We start from the raw sequence: 19,307 nt of genomic DNA, 5'->3' as shown, positions 1-19,307 counted from the left end.
TTGTGGTGCATTTTTAATATCATTTGTAGTAATGTTTAACTTTATATGAATTTATTCCTGTTCAGCTCTTCAAGCTATGCTGTCAAATAAATGGACATGAAAGAGTTTGTGATTTAATACATTTATTAAGAGGAAGTCTAGAATTGCACACACAACTGTAAGTACCGGTAGTTGACTATATTTTTTATTAATAGGAGCTTATCTTAATATATCGTTTATGAAGGCCGCAACAACTTAAAATATTGTAGTCTAGAGGAGCAATATCAAGTGTGATTACAATTATGTATAATTTAAATCAAGTGTCGAGTAGGAGTTGAGTATAATTATCGTCCAAGAAATAAGAGAATAATGAGTCGCGTGAGTCAATCGACATTCATGCTTTGCAGCTCCCAGGTGAAGCTTCAATCTAGAGAAACTTCGATCGATCAAGAGGAACACAAGATACAACTTACAAGCAGAACGATAATATTGTGAAACTTCAATATAATCAAACTTTATCGACCGTATATCTAGATAAATATAGACTTGGTCACATGTTACCTGATCGATGGTATTTGTACATGTACGTGTGGTACCGGTGAGGTACCAAGTGTAGCACCGAGTACTGACAGTGACATAGTTCTTTGCTATATGCGGCGCAATTGTTGATGGTAGAAAATGATGACATAAGCAAGAACTTCCACAGGAGCGCAAACAATAAACATGAGAATCAAGCATCGCCTTGGCTGGAGCAGACTCCGTGATGGTCATGGGTCGACCCTCTCTAAACATTGTAACCCACTAACCCTACATCTTTATGTTAAATACGTCGCATCGATGAACTCTGTTAACCATGCAGACTCTAGTCCCACGAATTTAAAGATCGCGGACATAAATCACTATTAACCCTACAAATTTCTGTGACTATTTCCAGTCACTCTCATTTTCCGGGGGGGGGGGTATGTAATGCAGTAGAACTGTTTGTCTATGTGGCCGGAGGCATGGAATTTGCGTCTGAAGAAATTCCATACTCGGGGTATAATGACACGTACCACGATATGTTCCGAGAACTTCTTCCAATTATCTGTACAGCTATTGATGTGCAACCAGATGTTTTGTGAGTTAAAGTAGCAAGATTAGGCTTAGACTTCATGCTAATAAGAGTTGTTGCTTTAGGACTTCTTCGACTAATACTGTACTGATATTCTAATTGAAGTCACGCTTCGCGGCATCGCACCATTTGTCCAGGGTGACAGCGACGTCGTTGGAGAAAATGACAATTAAATCACCATTCATATTTCGTCTCTCAAACTTTTCATTGTAGAGTAAATTTGGCTTTCGCAACCCGTGTTGATCAGTAATTAATTGATCATTTAATTAATCTTCAGAAATTACAGAAAGATGAGGTAATTTGAATGTTGGGAGAGAAAGCAAGCCGAAACATATGTGAAGAAACACTAAACACTAGAATCATACAAAACTTCAATTACCGATACATCAATCAAGTGAAACGGCAATATTATGAAACAGCGACGTCAATTGAAACGTCAATCGGTTTGAACGTCTCTCTAGAGTCTAGAGTTACTACAATCAATTGAAATGTCAAGTGCGATTCAATCAAGTGCATGTCAACAAGCCGTTAGATATCTTCCACTCTTTTATTCCAATGCTTTTGTCAAAAATATTTTTAGACTTGGTAGATTGACTATTTACGATGTTCAACATGAACGTGATAAAACAATCATTAACTTAGTCTTGTTATTCTGCAACCTTAATCACTTCTACTTTCTCAGGTAGTGCCTCGCGGATGTAGATATTGATGAGTCCACTTCGCCTGTCGGAATGAGACGGAGTTAAACTTCAGCAATCAGCAGTTCAGTTAATAACGTATCTCGATATTTACTAAGACTTTCAATATTTACGGCTATAGTTAAACGATGAACCCATCGCACCGAGGCACCTTATATAAGATGGCCAGTGTCAGGGATACCATAATGTTTTATTTACTCGTGTCTTCGTATTACATTACAACCAATGAGATACGAGTATTAACAACATTAAATAATGATAATCTGGAATAGTATTTCTGAAAATTTTTGAACTAGAACTCTTTTAATTTATTTACAATACAAAATTATATCTAGCGCGTAAGTCACCACAACCCGGCCGGTTAGCTCGGGATGGCATGGTTCGTTTGGTTCTCGATTATTTTATTAATATATTTATAGGAAATTTTGAACTGTTTGGAATAAATTTGTCGCCCTTCAACCTACAAATTTTTTCACCAATGTTGATCAAATGGAAATGTAACATCTCTGTTATGTCCCGATATATGAAACAAGTATTGTGAATACGTGTATGGAAAATCTCGTTAATATACATATCAATTAAATTAATTAAATAATTCTAATTATAATTCCTAATAATTCTGCTGATGTCAGACTGAAGTAATGCCAATCAACAGAGAACTCATTAAACCTTATTCAACAAAAAACTTGTATGTTACCGATATGTAACTCTATATTAAAAGTAAACTCTTTCTTTTTAGCCCAAGTTATAGTAACAATTTAAGCTATTAAACCCTCATCTGTGACCAATTTACATATGATGTATAGAAATATATTTTAACCTTGTTACAAAGTGTTTTTGAAGCGACAGATGACGTATATGATGTAACAATTATAATTTACTTATTGTATTTGAAAAGTAATCGAAGGATGAAAATTTTGCTGTTATATACGTTACCCCTGCAGAGCTCTTTCATAGTAACGTGGGTAAAACAATATGTAGAATAGAATAGAAAATGTCGGCACTGAAGAAATAGGCCCATGGCCTGTTACCGATTCTTGTACTTTTCGTGTACTTTTTATAACATCTTTTTGCTCTAATTTCGGTTCTCTTGTTCATTATCACAATTACCATTACCTACTGCACCTCATTAACATGCAATGGCGATATTTTTTACCGTTATGGACGCTTGTACTCCCCAAGTCGGTTATAAGGTGAAGATAAGAAGTTTGAACAATGACTTTTTTGAATTCACATGAATGAAACCGTGGCTTAATGTGAGAACCGAAGAGATACAACATAAATAATAATAATACAAAATCACAATTTTTGCATACTGATTGAGAAACTAATTCCAGGAGCTAGAGAACGGTAAGAGATGCATTCATCATCGTTCACTCACTTCAAAATTTCGATGCGAGTGCGGTCACCTTCCATCGTCCTGATACCATGTGCATGCAGGTCTCGTAGGGTTGATTGCAATTCTGATTCAGAGAGCTTTGTCTTGCTCTGTAGCTTCAGCGTTGCGAACCTGGCACACAAATTTCGATATCAATACCTTCAGTTACGCTAATCATATATAATAATAGCGGTTTCAGCGTTTATTAGGCCAAGGGCCTGTCGCCGATTCTTAACATCGCAGAACATTCACAGCATTTTGCGGTCTCGAACGCGCAACTCACTGCTACAATTCTGCTCTGCTTAACCGCCCGGCCTCCTCGCCGATTCTGACCAGAAACTGGCGCACAGAGCTGGGATCGAACCCGCGCCTCTCTGCGCCAATCTTGGTACTCTGAACTGTAACCACTGCATGGGCCACCATGCACAGAGACTTCGCTCAGACTCAAAAGTTCCCGTACAGGCACAAGAAACAAACATTTTTCGCCTTATTTTCACGATGATTCAGCTAGACTTAAATTTCTGTTCATCTCAACAGACAATAAAGGCAAATTTTAGATGAAGATCCACACTCCGAAGATTATGCTCAAACATCCAATCTACAATATATAAACTCAAAAACATCAGGCACAGATTAGCTAGCGAGAATTAAAGAAATGCGAGAATGTTAAAATTAATGCGAGAATGTTAAAATTAATGCGAGAATGTTAAAGAAAGGATATTCACAAACTTACAGTATTTTTTATTAAAACTTATTTATAGTTACTCAAATGTTCTCTGTTTAGCGAGAAAAAACACAGTTTTTTTAAGTTAAACATAAAAAACGAGAAAAATAATTATCAAGACCCTCCCTCGTCCAAAGACGGTTCATGATTTGAATCTTTTATTTTAATCTCGAATCTTTTACAATAATGGGTAATTGTATCTTCTTTTATTTTAATCTTGAATCTTTTACAATAATGGGTAATTGTATCTTCTTTTATTTTAATCTTTTACAATATTGGTCCATTGTATCTCAAACCTTTTGTTTTGTGGTGCGAGTAATGTGATGGTGTGGACGACGGCCGTCCTGAACTTCTCATCGACGCCATCCACCTGCAGCGACGGCGCAGGCGCGTCTGGCAGCGGCAGTGGACAAGCGTCGGTTGGGAGCTTGCGGGTGCGCACATCTATGCGAGTCGACAAATTAAAAAATATATAATTCAGTACTCACTGCAGTGAGTGACAGAGAGCGCATTTTCTCGTCGACGAAAACATAACGTCACGGACGGACAGACAGACGGACATGGCGAGCACAATAGTGCATTTTTTTCATAAATGAGAAAATGCGCTAAAAATTTAACCGCGTCGATTTCATTCCGCATAAACTAAATTTTATGAAAAAGTTCAATACGACCGAAGAAGTTCAAAATATTTTTGTAATAAATTGTTTACTGTGCAGTTATGTTGTTTTTTTCGAACATCATTTTTCAGGTACTAACATTGATAGTATGTCTGCTAATTGTTGGTTTATTGTAGGACAAGAAATTTAAGCGCCTATGAAAATATTTTAAACCGAAGATAATTGTTTCATTTATACCACCTTTACTTCACATGAAAAAATTAAAAAAAAATAACTGAGCGTAAAGCTAAAAAAAATAAAAGTAGATGTCAAATAATACAGTGAAGAATGCGTCAAATAAAGCGCAATTACAAGATGATCTTGACAGCTTAGTTAACTGGGCTGATACGTGGCAGCTGCGGTTTAATTCAGATTTGAAATGCCTAGCTCCTTATCGAACTCGGTGGAAGTCTAGTAGCTACTTCAAACTATCGCCAGTCATGAAAAGATCCGGTCAAATGACATGAGTTTAGATCTATGAACAAGGCACGAAAAGGAAAAGAATCGGCGACAGGCCACATCAGGCCTACACTTCAGCGCCGATATCACTATGTTATGTTATGTTATGCTATTTCCCTTTGACCAGCAATGGCCAGCTGTGACCTTGACTCTATAGGGACAACGTAACCAATAACACTACCACCCTATTTACGTATAGTTCCACAACACTCACTGAGTTTTTTATATTTCCCTCTGAGCTCTGAGAGGTCCAGGGGGACAGCCATGCGGATGTTGACTTCAGCCTCGTGAGCTTTCGAGGCGAGGGCGGTCACGCTGTCGGGGTGGCCCACGCATCCGTCGAAGTGAACTATCTTGACTCTGAAATATCGCGTAGGTAATGTGCTATCACTAACAGCATTTTTATTAAAAATATAATTTGAAGTCATTGGAGAAATGATACAGCGCTTACACACGACGATGTGATAATGTAGGAAGTGACCGAGAAATGAACCTGCATTCGAGGCTCGAGCAATGATGACTGATGAGGAGTGCAACAACGTTTCACCTAGAATTTCAGTAAATGACAATGCAAAATAAAAATAGTGGTATGCAAGATCTGTTATTGATGAGACTAGATTCATAAGACACCTATTAGGAAGTTGACGTGATAACCGAATCGTGTATAAGAAATATTGTGGACTTGGAATTCCTATGATTTAACCAATATAATTTTTGGTATGTAGAGATCAGTGACTCTAGCTAACCTGATTTTCCTCCTGATGAATGATGAACATGTTAGTAATCATGGCTCACTAGAATTCTTGAAGAGCGTTATTCGAATGAATTCCAGGCAAATCCACATCAAATAAGTAAGCATAAAATTTGTAAATAAATAATTGCGTCTTACGTACATGTGAAATTTTTAACACACAACAAATGTTGACTCATGAAAAATCAACATAATTAAACAAAAAGTTAGTTTCATGGTAGACTATATTCATCAATAAATTATATTTATATTCAGCAATAAAAATACATGGTAACCTGGTCAGTCAGATATGATTGGATTACTTAACCGTGAAATGGATGTCTTATTACACGTCTCGTTATGAAATGAAAATCTCGTATATCGATATAATTCTTTTTCAAATAAATGCTAATTAAAGACGATTTTCCCATTGTCTGGGATTTTCTGTCAAAGGCAGTTTAGATGTACAAGACGAGAGGCAGTGCCATTTATCTTAAATCATCCTTTGCTTCAGCTGACCGATCGACATTCACGTGCCAGTTAAACCATCTCCATTTTTATTGCTATGGTTATAAAACGATAAGTGTTGTTTGCTGTCAAACTTTAACACAATTATTATTTGAGACTGAGACTTCGTCTCTGATTTTAAATCTTGCTAAGTTAATTAAGGAGCTGGCACATGTCGAACCATCAAGGCTGCTAGTCTGAGTGCGGCGAAATCTGTGAGCGATGTATTCATGACCATCGTGTTAAATCCTCGATCGGTCCAAAACTTGGCCAGTCGCTACCGTCAAGTTTGTAGTCTTCGTAATAAGATATCCTAGCCCGGGGCCATACTTTCAAAACTGGCTAAGTTAACGTATGTACTTACGCTCTATTTTCTTGTCTATGATTGGTGGATTTTGCTTGAAAGGCCGTCAATGATTGGCTGATGAACTTACGATCTCTTAACTTTTTTTAAAGTATAGGCCCAGCCCCTTTCTTATGGTAACGGGCGGCTTTCAGGTGGCCGAGAAATGACCAGCGATCGGCTAGAAGTAATTGGCCCTGGCCGACAACTGGCCACGTATTATTCCTCGCCCCTCACTAGCCAGATCTCTGATACTGCGCAGACTATGAGCAATGGGAGGCTTTTAGGTGACCGACCACTGGCCGAGGAATGGCCAGTGGTCGGTTGCGTCGATTTGACGTTACCGACCACTTGACAAAAGTCGTAGTTAGTCATAGAAATTGGGAGATTGTCTCTGGGTTTATTCGATTCCACCACTTTTTGATGCCCAATGTCTTGAGCAATGTAACTCTGATGTACGAGTATTATACAAATCATGAATGATTTTATTCGTTATGGCTCCTGCATGAGGGATGCGAATTCGATATTAACGCTGCCCGATCACTAACAAATACCCGAAAAATAAAAGAAAAGGGCCGACAGCTAATAAGTTTACGAATGAAGTTACAGAAAATCATTTAAGTGAATGAATCTAAGTAGCTATACAAGCCATTCTGACCATGGTTGAACTATATAAAGTTGACCCACGAGAACATCCGTCTTTCAGTTCCGCTTTCTTGTTATGTCACTGCGATCGAGAAACGTAAAAAATCTTTTCATTCCCATGACGGATTGGTTGACTGGTTTGATCGCATTTCGGTGATTGGTTAATGCCCGTGACGTCACTGAGATCATTTCCATGACGGATTGGTTGACTGGTTTGATCGCATTTCGGTGATTGGTTAATGCCCGTGACGTCACTGAGATCAGTGACTTCACAGGCGAACAATAAACTACATCCGCAAAATTAGCTTCTCTTGGGTCAATCTTATACTTGTTCAACAATGATTCTGACAGTTTACGACACTAAATTCTTTTCATTGGCTACCTACTTGCTTTCTTTCAGCGGCTGCAGGAGGTCATCACGGGCTTTGTATTCGTCGCCTTTATCTTCACTCAGAACAAGAAGGAGTTCCCCCACACGCCGTCCCACAAGCTTCTTCCACCGTGTCAGGTCCAGGTCATCACTCCTCATGTTCACTTCAATGCGCGTGACCTGAACATACCGCAACATTGCTGCAACTGTAGCAACCTCGCGACCTGCAACAGTGAACGTCGCGCTTAATATAAGAACTTTGTGCTCCGAGAAGCAACTAAAAAATTAACAAGTGATAAACATTTTTTAAATGAGTTGCATCCATCACTGCACACACTGTTCAGGCCAGGCTCTGCTAAGTGACGTTAACATTTTTCTCATCTTCACAATTTTGACACATATATCATTGCAGGATAAGGCGGAGCTAGAAAATTCGAGTTAATTTAATTTAATCGAAGAATGGAGAAGCCGCAACAATGTATGGACTATGGAGTATGGAGTTACAACTACTCCGATCGATGGAGTAGTTGTAAAACGTGTATGGATTGCACATCAATAAACCTTAGAACCTCGTAAGATACCGATATAGGTGCTCAACATAATCGACGCGGCCAAAGACCGCTCCGCTCTTTTGCGCTGATTGTATTAGTCTGCCGCGTTACTTAGTTTGGATAATGATTTATATGTTTTGTATCAGAACTCTTTTCGTATATTTTGCGTAACTTTTAGCTCCTTATAGCAATTAACTGCAGAAGTTGACCGTGTCAGAAATCAATACTCATCTTTGAACGGAATAACGTCGACTACGTGGCGAACGCTGTGTTTGAATCTGTGTGGATCTATATAGAGTCATTCAAATATATCAGTATGTGGACAAGTATAGAAATGAATTCAGTACTAATTTTCGGCACTAATTTAAATGTTTACCTCGTTGCACTTAATATAGTGTCATCATGCATGGCTCGTTTTCGAATGAGCGATTTTTGCACTTCTCAGTGAGAAGGCCGATTTTATAACAAACCCCTACTCTCACCACCAAATAAAATTGATTAAATTGTTTAATTCTGCAGGATCAGTTGAACCCAACGAAACCCACCATTGGTGACAAACCAAACGTCTTTGTCCTCTTTAAGCATTTCATCAGCAGCTATCTCGGCCACCAGCTTGACGTCAGCGCACACCCGCAGACAGTCCAGCCAATCACTGGCGGCCACGATCCCAGTATCCTGCAGCGTCCTCTCCAGCTCCGGCCAGTGCCGCTGGAATCTGCGGGGACTGCGCCTGCTGAGCTCCTGCACCACATACTGCAGCGTCTCACGCAGCCTGCAGGAAATGAAAACCCGAATATAAATTGTGAGACTTTAAAAATAGTTCTATTGCTTGTGGTTCGTGTCAAGAAGTTCCTAACTTATGTCATATGCGCTGTTATTTTCAACTAAATGTAAATTGTATATCCACTCAATTTGAAAGTTTTCTTAGATTTTTCCGTTTAAATTGAGTGAAATAAACTAAATCATTCAAAACAGCAACTGAATCAACAATTCAACTAAATGTTTCTGAGTGGATTTGTACTATTTAAACATTTACTCATATGGGCTGATGTACTTTTTATTGCTTGGTACGTTACTGGGTTCTTATCAGTAAGTCAACAACACAAAGAGTAAAATCCTTGCTGTAGGCGATAGAAATTGTCGCTTCAAAATATTTTTACCGTGCAAAAGCATTTCTTCATGGTGCCATTCAGTTGTGAAACCAAGTGTTTTAATTTCATAGTCCAACCGCAAAACATTTTCAGAATCATCTACGCAGCTAGTCTTCGTTGGTTATTCTGAAGGACAAACCGGGATTGAATTTGCGCAGTTCCTTGATGCCGAATAACCTTTGCCGCAGAAATGCTCTACGCAAATAAAAAATTAAAGTTTTCTCACATTCAATCATCATTGCAATGCATTTAACTGTCTACTGTGTGTGTGATGACTTACGGCTGCCGTGGATATCGGTGCGTGGGAGACGTACGGCTGCCGTGCGACGCATCCGCGAGCGGGTTGCCGCCATCCCTGCGAGATTAAAGCATAAAATTTTCAGTATCCGTTTCGGCAGGTATGTTTTTATTGGCAAATGCATTTTTAACGAAGAAATGCTTTTTTAAACGAAGAATAACTTGTAAAAAATTATGAAGAAATGAAACCAGGCAATTATGGCCGATGTCTCCTCTCATGAAATTTATCGGGAAGCACCGCCGAAGACGAAATTAATCCAACACAAACAAAAACTATTTAATAATTTTGAAAAATTAATGTAACAAAACCATTTGTTAATTGCAGGAAAATCTCAATGTCTGTCTATTAGATTTATCTCTTACACCAATCTAAACAAGTATCTGGGAAACTCCTTACTTCGCAGCCAAAGAAATTCTCGATACAAACCATTTATAATTTTCGCACTCTATATTATACCAACATTTTATAGGGCAGCGTGTCTTTTAAACAGTACAGTCCAATATGCAGTAAAATAATTTTTTTACCATTCAGGCGTAATTTTTCATGCGAATTCCTCATTCAACATTGATTGTGCCAAAACATCAAGCTTTAGCGGTGGATAAATGAACGAAGTCCGCTGAAGTCTGATTAAACTAGACTTTTCATGTACGTGATACGTTCAGTCGAAAGCAAGCATCGCAGGTGTGACCCGTTCAGGAGATCTTTCTGGTCTTTCCATTGAATATGGGCAAAAATTTTGTTTATGAACTTACCGACATGTTTTCTTTGACGTTTCATCCAAGATGCTGTTGATGGGGGATTTTTCGCTGTCTTTGATAGCGAAAATGCGTTCTACGATATAGTGAGCAGCAAAAGTTTCTTGGATAATCTTGTGCCGGAACTCGAAGTACTGGGGCCCTTTTTCAGAGAGTGGTAGATGTTTTTTTAGAACAACTTCTAAGATAATTTTCTCTGCATCTTCACTGTCACCTTTAATCTTGCACTCTTCTTTGATTTCTTTGTACTTGTCTTCTGAGAACGTCACGTAGTTGTCGTGGAGCAATTCCAATGCTGCTCTGCCAATGATATTAAACAAATCGTCGACCAAGTTTTCTCTCTCGGAGAAATTAGGAGTCGATAGTTTCGACACGGCAATTTTTCTGTACAAGCGGAAAATGTCGAATGCCACGCCCATAGATTTAGGCCATGAGACCATCTTTTTCGGAAAGTGCTTGTGAAGGTGGCGGAAAAGCATCAAGTTTACGGGTTCGGTGAAGAAACTTTGTAGTTCTGATTCCAGCGATTTGAAGCTTTCGGTCACCCCTCTCGAATGGTTATCTTCATTCAGGAACCTTTCATACTTCTCCAAAAATTTAAGTTGGTCATCAAGCTTACTGATTGGATTGATCCCATACTGACTGAAACTGACGTCGTTTATTGACAAAAGATCCTTCAGCCTGTTCATGCAATGAGGTCGAGTTGTGATCAAAACTCGACATCCACTGCGCCACGTTCTTGCAATGATCTCTTTTACTATTCTGTATGAATCTGTGTTCACGTCATCGAAACTATCGATGACAAATAAGACATTGAGACGTAGGATGGCCTCAAGAACGTTTTCTTTCCCTTGCTTGCTGCACAGATCTCCGAAAAGTTGCTCGACGACATCACTCAGGGTTTTTACGGTGCGCTCCCTGCACTCGAACAAGATGACATGATCGAATTGTTCCAAGGTCTCAACCAAAATGGGCTGCAGCTCGAAAAATTGTAGTATGATGTTTGTAAGGAGAGTCGATTTACCAGAACCAGCGACGCCCTCAACCACTACGAACTTCTCAGAATTCTTTAGAATTTCAGTGTATTCGTGAACTTCATTGCAGCTGCCCTTGTTTATTGTCAGTTCAAGCTGGTGAAATACGGCACCACGTTTCACCTTATCGTTTTCTGATGTAAGTTCTTCTTTTAGTATTACTTTTTCCACGCGCTTCTTAATGTCCTGTTTTAATTGCTTATCGCTCGAACTCGAAGCCAACATCGAATAGCTGTCTTCAATGCATTGCTTGTCCAGGAAAATATTTTCTCTTGCATCATTCTGCCCCGATCCTCCACCATCATCATTGGCCATGCGTGACGAATAGAACTTTTCTACATCTGCCATCGTCTCTGAGAGCGCAGTTCTAATTTCGAGCTTGAGCGAATCCTCAGCAGCAGTCTTGCAGTCAAAGAATTCGTTTCGCAAGTCTTTCACGCCACTAAATTTCTGGACTATTCTTTTTGACACAGGATCGTCCACGTCATCTTTGTGAACTTCCTTGGAAATGTTCCATGGAAAAATGTTCTCGAGCAGACATATGAGATGAGTCACGTCTAGGTGGTCAGCATTTACTTCAGTTTCTAGAATCTTTGACGATATCCCACATGAGTTCTTCCAATCTTCTTCACTGAACGGACTGCCTCTCAAACGTTCAATGTATTTTCGGTAGGTCTCGTCGCTTTTTTTGGTTGCACACTCTTTTTGTATTATCGTTCGCAGGCATTTAGGGTTCAAGTACAAGTCTCCGACAGTTTTGTAGTACATATTCTTTTTAGACCAACCGCCTGTTGACGCTGATGACCTCGGGCTGGCACTTGGGGATGGGGTCGCCATGTTGCAAGACCTATCTGGAGATCACACTCAATTCGACAAATACATAAAAAAAACTCAGCTAATATTTAATAGGTATAATTTGATTTTGATATTTAAAATATGATGAAATCCACGATGATAATTACTGAACACAGATGCTCTCAAGCCTGCGCAATATGAGGTCCCATAGTTATTTTGCCGAATATACATTCATTGCCAGGTATCGGGGAAGGAAAGATTTAATGGTTCTATATGTCATGTTTGGTTTAAGTCTCTAAAATCATTTTGATTGAATAATTATCTAACTTGATGTTGATGTAGGCACTGCCCCAAAAACTCATATCAGAAAGCATTTAGTGACATTAAGCTTTAAACAACAAAAGTTATATGTAAATTGTACAGGTCAAATGAAACACTCATCACAGCTTCATTACTCGAACGAATCACTCACCAACGTTTCCCTGCTCCTATAATTTTTTATCACAGTTTCGCAACACGTATGAATAATTCATCACAGTTTAATTTCGCAATAATTATGAATAATTCATCACAGTTTAATTTCACAACACGCATGAATAATTCACCACAGTTTCACACACGAATGAATCATTCATCACAGCTTAATTTCGCAACACGTATGAATCATTCATCGCAGTTTCGCAACACGTACGAGTCATTGGCCACAGTTTCGCAATACGTACGAATCATTGGCCACAGTTTCGCAATACGTACGAATCATTCAACACAGTTTCGCAACACGTACGAGTCATTGGCCGCAGTTTCGCAACACGTACGAGTCATTGGCCACAGTTTCGCAATACGTACGAATCATTGGCCACAGTTTCGCAATACGTACGAATCATTCATCACAGTTTCGCAACACGTACGAGTCATTGGCCGCAGTTTCGCAACACGTACGAGTCATTGGCCACAGTTTCGCAACACGTACGAGTCATTGGCCACAGTTTCGCAACACGTACGAATCATTGGCCACATTCATTCATCACAGTTTCGCAACACGTACGACTCATTCATCACTGTTTCGCAACACGTACGAATCATTCATCACAGTTTCGCAACACGTACGAATCATTCATCACAGTTTCGCAATACGTATTAATCATTCATCACAGTTTCCTGCATGTATGAATTACATTAACGGCAAAAAGACTAGAAGTTACCATGTTGACACCGCACTAGACACAAGCACGCATTATCATGCCCCTGTATTTATAAGAAGTTAGCTTAAAGTTGTCTTTAGATAACAAATGATGATAAAGAAGATAACGGTACACGTTTACTGAGCTGCATAAACCTGTAATTCCGTGAATTTATTGCCTTCTTAGGAAATTAAATATAAAGTATGCATGGTTTGAAATCTTGAAATGGCATTGAAAAGTTAACTGAATCGCGGATAATTAAGATTCATTTTACTCTTTGTAATCACTTAAATAATAAAACACAACAATTGTTGAAACCATCGAGTGGAAAAATGCAAAACTTGAAATTGATATGAGTGCTGCAAAAAGTTGACCAGACGCAGAAGTTTTTAGAGTTACTAGTTACACTTGATACTTGCAGTTATTCATGCTGAACACAGCTAGAACTATGAGCCCTGGCAATGTCAATCATGAAGAGTGCTTCTATAAAAATAAAAACAAGTACTTATATCATTCGTAATCGTAAGCTCATCCTGAATTTCGAAGTAAGGAAAACTCCAAACAAATTCATTATATCTTCGTGTCACACCAAACTTTTTCTACTCATGACACTCTGAACTTTTTACTACTCATGGCACACTAAAACTTCTTTTTATTACACTCTATGATAGTGGATAACTTAACAAGATTTACTATAGAGTAATATGCTTCAAAAATAGAATGTTCAATGTATACAAAATAGATATTAAAACAATATGGCATAAAAAGATCTTATTAACTACCTGACCTCGGCTCCAGAGGCATATAAAATTGAAAATGTTCTAAAAATAGTTGATGATGAGGAGACTCGCATCGAATCGACGGGTTTTGAAACATGGAAAATTTTCTAACAGCTGTTTAGAAAATAATTAGAAATGTAATTTCACGCTTTTAATGAAAGTAAGAGTTTAAAAAAATTTGGCAAACAGTCATCCAAGCTACACAAATTATTTTCATCGGCCTCAGGATGTGTATCTATAGCTGATGGAGGCTCGGTTTACCTTCTACCAAAATCTTGTAATAACTTCCTGATTCCACATTGCAATCGTCATAAAGTCCTTTCTTTATTTTAGGTTGGCAATAGAGTTCGCTACTGCAATTGACTGAAATTTCTTACTCTAGAAAAATTAGCTCATCTACAAGAATTTATTTGGACGAAATCAAAATATTCCGTTATGCACATGTTCCCCTCGTGATGTCCAATTAAAAGAGAATACAGCGATAAAAAAATATAACTCAGTACTCACTGCAGTGAGTTACAGAGAGCGGATTTTCTCGTCGACGAAAACGTGAAGTCACGGACGGACAGACAGACGGACAGACGGACGGACAGACGGACATGGCGAGCACAATAGTGCATTTTTTCATAAATGAGAAAATGCGCTAAAAGAGTCCTCTCTCATCTGAACAACTAGAATCTTAGTAACTCTAATGGCTTGTCGGAGCTCGCAGTTTTTTAAGAAGAGATTAAGCAGAAGCTTAATTTTTAACATATCAACACAGACCTGTGCAAAGAGGAGAATTACAAATGGACATTCGATGAAAATCTCATCCGGAACTGACCTGATACCAGAACAATGCATGCGAATGACTCAAAATATTCATACCGGACCACCAATACAAGTGTAGTAAATTTTGAAATAAATGCTGTTGCTCGTAGAAGCCATTTTGAGAGCCTGCGGTCACCAAAACCAATTTTATCGTAACTAACGCTCATAATGAAAGTAAATGTGCACAGGCATCATGAGAAACTAAGTCAGTAATGGGATCTGAAATACAAATGCAGTAAATAAAAATATCTAAGACATACATCCTTATCAACATTGCTTGAGAAATAAATAAGTACAAATTCGTCCCCTTCCACTAAAAGCACGCAAGGTCCCCCGGACACGTATGTATAAATACGTATATAGGTATACCGTATACCTATATAACGAAAGCTGAGCTTTGTGTACGGCAGTGTCGTTAGTGCGTCGTTTAATTGATGCCTTGCTTTGCATCGCTGCAACGATGCTCAAAAATAATTTTCCGACTAAAAACATTCTAAAGATTTTCATTCCAATTTCTGTGCAAATCATTAATTCTTACCCCTTTATTTTACTCCTTATAAACGACTCTCGTAGTTGCTTGTAATTAATTAATTAATAATATTATTATTTAATCAATAATTAATCTTTTCACTTTCTTCACGTTTATTGCAATATGGCTGATGTATGTGGCCAAAGCCTGGCCAGAATTTAAATAACACTCATTGAACTTTTACTTAACTAAATGCTTCGACCAGAAAATTCCACGTTATTGTGTCAACCACACACTAGGAGTGATTGATGAGCCAATGATAAGTCGCAGAAAAGATTAGGAACTTCAAGAATAATCCTTTCGAAATCTTTGCTATTTACTTCCAATGAAACACAGAAAAGATACTGATATGAGAAAGAAAATATTATGTTATTCATCCAGTATGAACAGTTGGTAAAATTTTTCATGTACACAGCTAGTTTATTGTGGAGGTGTGGGGCTCGAGGCTTCATCGATCATCGTAATCTTGGCAGCTGATTACGGCTCCATAAACGCACATTTAATTACAAATTTGCTCTAATTTTTCCTAATTCATAATCGTTTACACATAGATGCTGGCACGCTAATCACGGAATACATAGATTAAATAGTATGCGTAGTCCCACGTTCGAAGGATTCGAAAAAAATGAAAAACAAGAGAAGGTTACAGGTAATGGATATTCCCAAATAACCATTAAAATTTTTTTTTTAATTCTACACTATTCTAAAGCGGGAGACAGGCCTAAAGAAGAACGCAGTTATCATGTTCAGACGCCAATATTTCCAACAATCCCTCTGCGTATATTTGCAAGCGAGACGTTGTTACTTTAGGAAGAAAGACGAAGTCATGAATTAGTACAGACAAAAGTTTACACAGGTAAAGTAAACACACATGTACCAAAATGTACCACAAGCTTCGTCATCTTATCGCCTTTCCGAACAACACAAGTGACTTAGACGACTTTTCTGAGAGAGAATAGAAGTGTCGGCACTGAGGAAATAGGCCCATGGCCCGTTGCCGATTCATGTACTTTTCGCGACTTGATTCACAAGGGATCCGGCCTTTGGAACCCGACCTTTTATAACTGTTGCATTTAGCTGTGATATTTTTCGCACACTGTGATCTTTTCTACAGAAGTATGAGCCTCGGGTGAATAATTGAAGTAGAATTATTTGCTTCGTTTAAAAACTGATTGACGAGGTTGGATACCCCAAGCGAATATGCAAGTTGTTGAAACTACTGATACAGAATAGTTACTTCTCAATTAATCATATAAAATGTAATTTAATTTGATCATTTCACTTCTCTCGCGTTCTTTTGTTTTATGGAAAAGATTCCTTTGACTCACGCTTCCTGATTACAATGTCTTCTAAAGTTGATTTATTTTAACGTCGTCTGTCAACGCTATTTTAATTCTTTTTCATCGCATGTCCGACGTATTCATGAGCTTTGCGAATGGGGATTAATGCTACAATAATCTCTATCATCAATGAAAAATCTAAATACATTTTTTGCTTGTAAAGTACCTTTTCCAGCTGCAACATGCTTCATGCGAGCTGTGATGAATGCTTCATGCGAGCTGTGATGAATGCTTCATGCGAGCTGTGATGAATGCTTCATACGAGCTGTGATGAATGCTTCATTAGAGCTGTGATGAATGCTTCATACGAGCTGTGATGAATGCTTTATACGAGCCGTGATGAATGCTTTATACGAGCTGTGATGAATGCTTCATACGAGCTGTGATGAATGCTTTATACGAGCTGTGATGAATGCTTCATTCTAGCTGTGACGAATGCTTCAAACGAGCTGTGATGAATGCTTCAAACGAGCTGTGATGAATGCTTCACGTGAGCTGTGATGAATGCTTCATACGAGCTGTGATGAATGCTTCATGCGAGCTGTGATGAATGCTTCATACGAGCTGTGATGAATGCTTCATACGAGCTGTGATGAATGCTTCATTCTAGCTGTGACGAATGCTTCAAACGAGCTGTGATGAATGCTTCAAACGAGCTGTGATGAATGCTTCATACGAGCTGTGATGAATGCTTCATACGAGCTGTGATGAATGCTTCATTAGAGCTGTGATGAATGCCTGTCTCTTATACACATCTAGATGTGTATAAGAGACAGATGCGAGCTGTGATGAATGCTTCATGCGAGCTGTGATGAGTGCTTCACCTGTCTCTTATACACATCTAGATGTGTATAAGAGACAGGCTTATTGTGTACCACTTATTAACTACATAAAAATGTTTGACATATCGATTTAACTCTTATCTTATTTTGACCTCGGCTGTCGAGATAAGTAATACTATCGAGTTGTGATGAATGCTTCATATGAGCCGTGATGAATGCTTCATTAGAGCTGTGATGAATGCTTCATATGAGCCGTGATGAATGCTTCATACGAGCTGTGATGAATGCTTCATTCGAGCTGTGATGAATGCTTCATTCGAGCTGTGATGAATGCTTCATACGAGCTGTGATGAATGCTTCATGTGAATGCTTCATTCATACGAGCTGTGATGAATGCTTTTTCACGCTAGTTAGTGTGGAGCCCTCCTGATCGCACTGCACGCTGGATTTTATGAGCTCAGGTTCGCATTACTGTAGCTTACATCGACGTTACAAGTCTACAGAATCAATCAATAAATAAATCACATCAGGTCGCGGCTCACTATTATCTCTAGATCTGCTCGCTGTGAACAAAACGTGTTATTTTAGAGCATGTTATCGAGTTTATTATACCGCGCTGACTTGACATGAGGTGTTAGCGTCTCTTTTCACACCAAGTACGGTGACGGCTGTAAAAATTCAAGGCTTTATATAAAACGCTTGCATGCATGGCTGTTCTCATATCTGTTTCTTCACAAAAATTTGCATAAAACTATCGAGAATACTAAAAAATTTCAAAAGACAAAACTTTCATACCCAAAATTTATCTGCTAATTATTTCAAACACTATTACGTCGGAAAATCTAATATAAAAATAACTAATATAACTAGTGGATTTTTAATTATAGTAAATTGAGAAATTTCGGTAAAAGTCAAAACTGATAGGTCAATTTTTTTCGTAACTTTGCTTTTTCATCCAAAGAATCAAATAGGAAGAATAGGAATAGAATAAATGTATATAATATTATATTCTCATAATAATATTATAATATCAAGCCCGAATAGAATTATATACCTGCGGACGCCGTCTCGGCGCCATCGTCAGACGCCTCCAAGCCCATGATGCCCATCTATAAATGTTATATATTAAATGTATTTAAAACGCAATAATAACGTTAATTTATCAGAGTCACCAGTTTTTCATATTGGCCACCCGCAGCAAAGAAGTTGTTGCGGTCACCGGGACACAACATGCAAATCGGGTAATCTGATCGTACGGCCAACAATTATACGTGAGGATGAAAATAACATAACTGAATATTGTACTAATGAACGGAACTTAAAATTCAAAAATACAAAAATTTCTAAGTGAAAAGCGAATTTTGAGTACTTTAAAAAAAATTATTTTTGCTCATTTATGAACATGTACCCAATACTTTTGGGTGGGTTAATTTTTCTATTTTGTTGAATAAAATCTAAACAATGCTTGCTTTTCAATATCTTCCCTATATAATGTTTCTAGTACCATTAGCAATATACTGACCGAATATTGGGTAAAATCTCGCACTTAACTTGAGATGTGAAAAAAACTGTAATGCATCCAATACTTTTGCGTGTCACTGCAAGTCTGTAGGTACTTTGATGACCTAAATGAAAATACGGCATGTCTGGTGCTGGAATGCGAAGTTTGTAACAAGGCATTCAACTCTGACAACCGCAAGCC

General features: G+C 38.2%; 1 protein-coding gene across 1 annotated transcript; it reads right to left on the bottom strand.

The window, feature by feature from the left end:
* Positions 1 to 135: 135 nt before the first annotated feature.
* On the bottom strand, positions 136 to 12,348 carry LOC108678697. The gene is made up of 8 exons (XM_018167158.2): positions 10,353 to 12,348; positions 9,583 to 9,657; positions 8,697 to 8,923; positions 7,617 to 7,824; positions 5,220 to 5,365; positions 4,187 to 4,334; positions 3,170 to 3,298; positions 136 to 1,813 (listed from the first exon to the last, which is right to left on the bottom strand). Exons 1-8 carry the CDS (start codon positions 12,224 to 12,226, stop codon positions 1,738 to 1,740), a joined length of 2,883 nt encoding a protein of 960 aa, XP_018022647.1. The 5' UTR covers positions 12,227 to 12,348; the 3' UTR covers positions 136 to 1,737.
* Between the last annotated feature and the right edge of the window lie 6,959 nt (positions 12,349 to 19,307).

This window comes from Hyalella azteca, unplaced genomic scaffold, assembly GCF_000764305.2.
Source record: "Hyalella azteca isolate HAZT.00-mixed unplaced genomic scaffold, Hazt_2.0.2 contig2323, whole genome shotgun sequence".
NCBI classification, from domain to species: Eukaryota; Metazoa; Arthropoda; class Malacostraca; order Amphipoda; family Hyalellidae; genus Hyalella; species Hyalella azteca.
The sequence above is the reverse complement of the archived record's forward strand: the minus strand, read 5'-3'. Positions and strand labels throughout refer to the sequence as shown.

Excerpts from the sequence above, each read along its gene's own strand:
- LOC108678697 (XM_018167158.2), bottom strand. The coding sequence starts at position 12,226 with ATGGCGACCCCATCCCCAAGTGCCAGCCCGAGGTCATCAGCGTCAACA. Across the intron at positions 5,366-7,616 it reads CAGCCGCTGAAAGAAAGCAA|AGTCAAGATAGTTCACTTCG; the intron begins GTAGGTAGCCAA and ends GCGATATTTCAG. Across the intron at positions 4,335-5,219 it reads AGGGAAATATAAAAAACTCA|ATGTGCGCACCCGCAAGCTC; the intron begins GTGAGTGTTGTG and ends CGACTCGCATAG.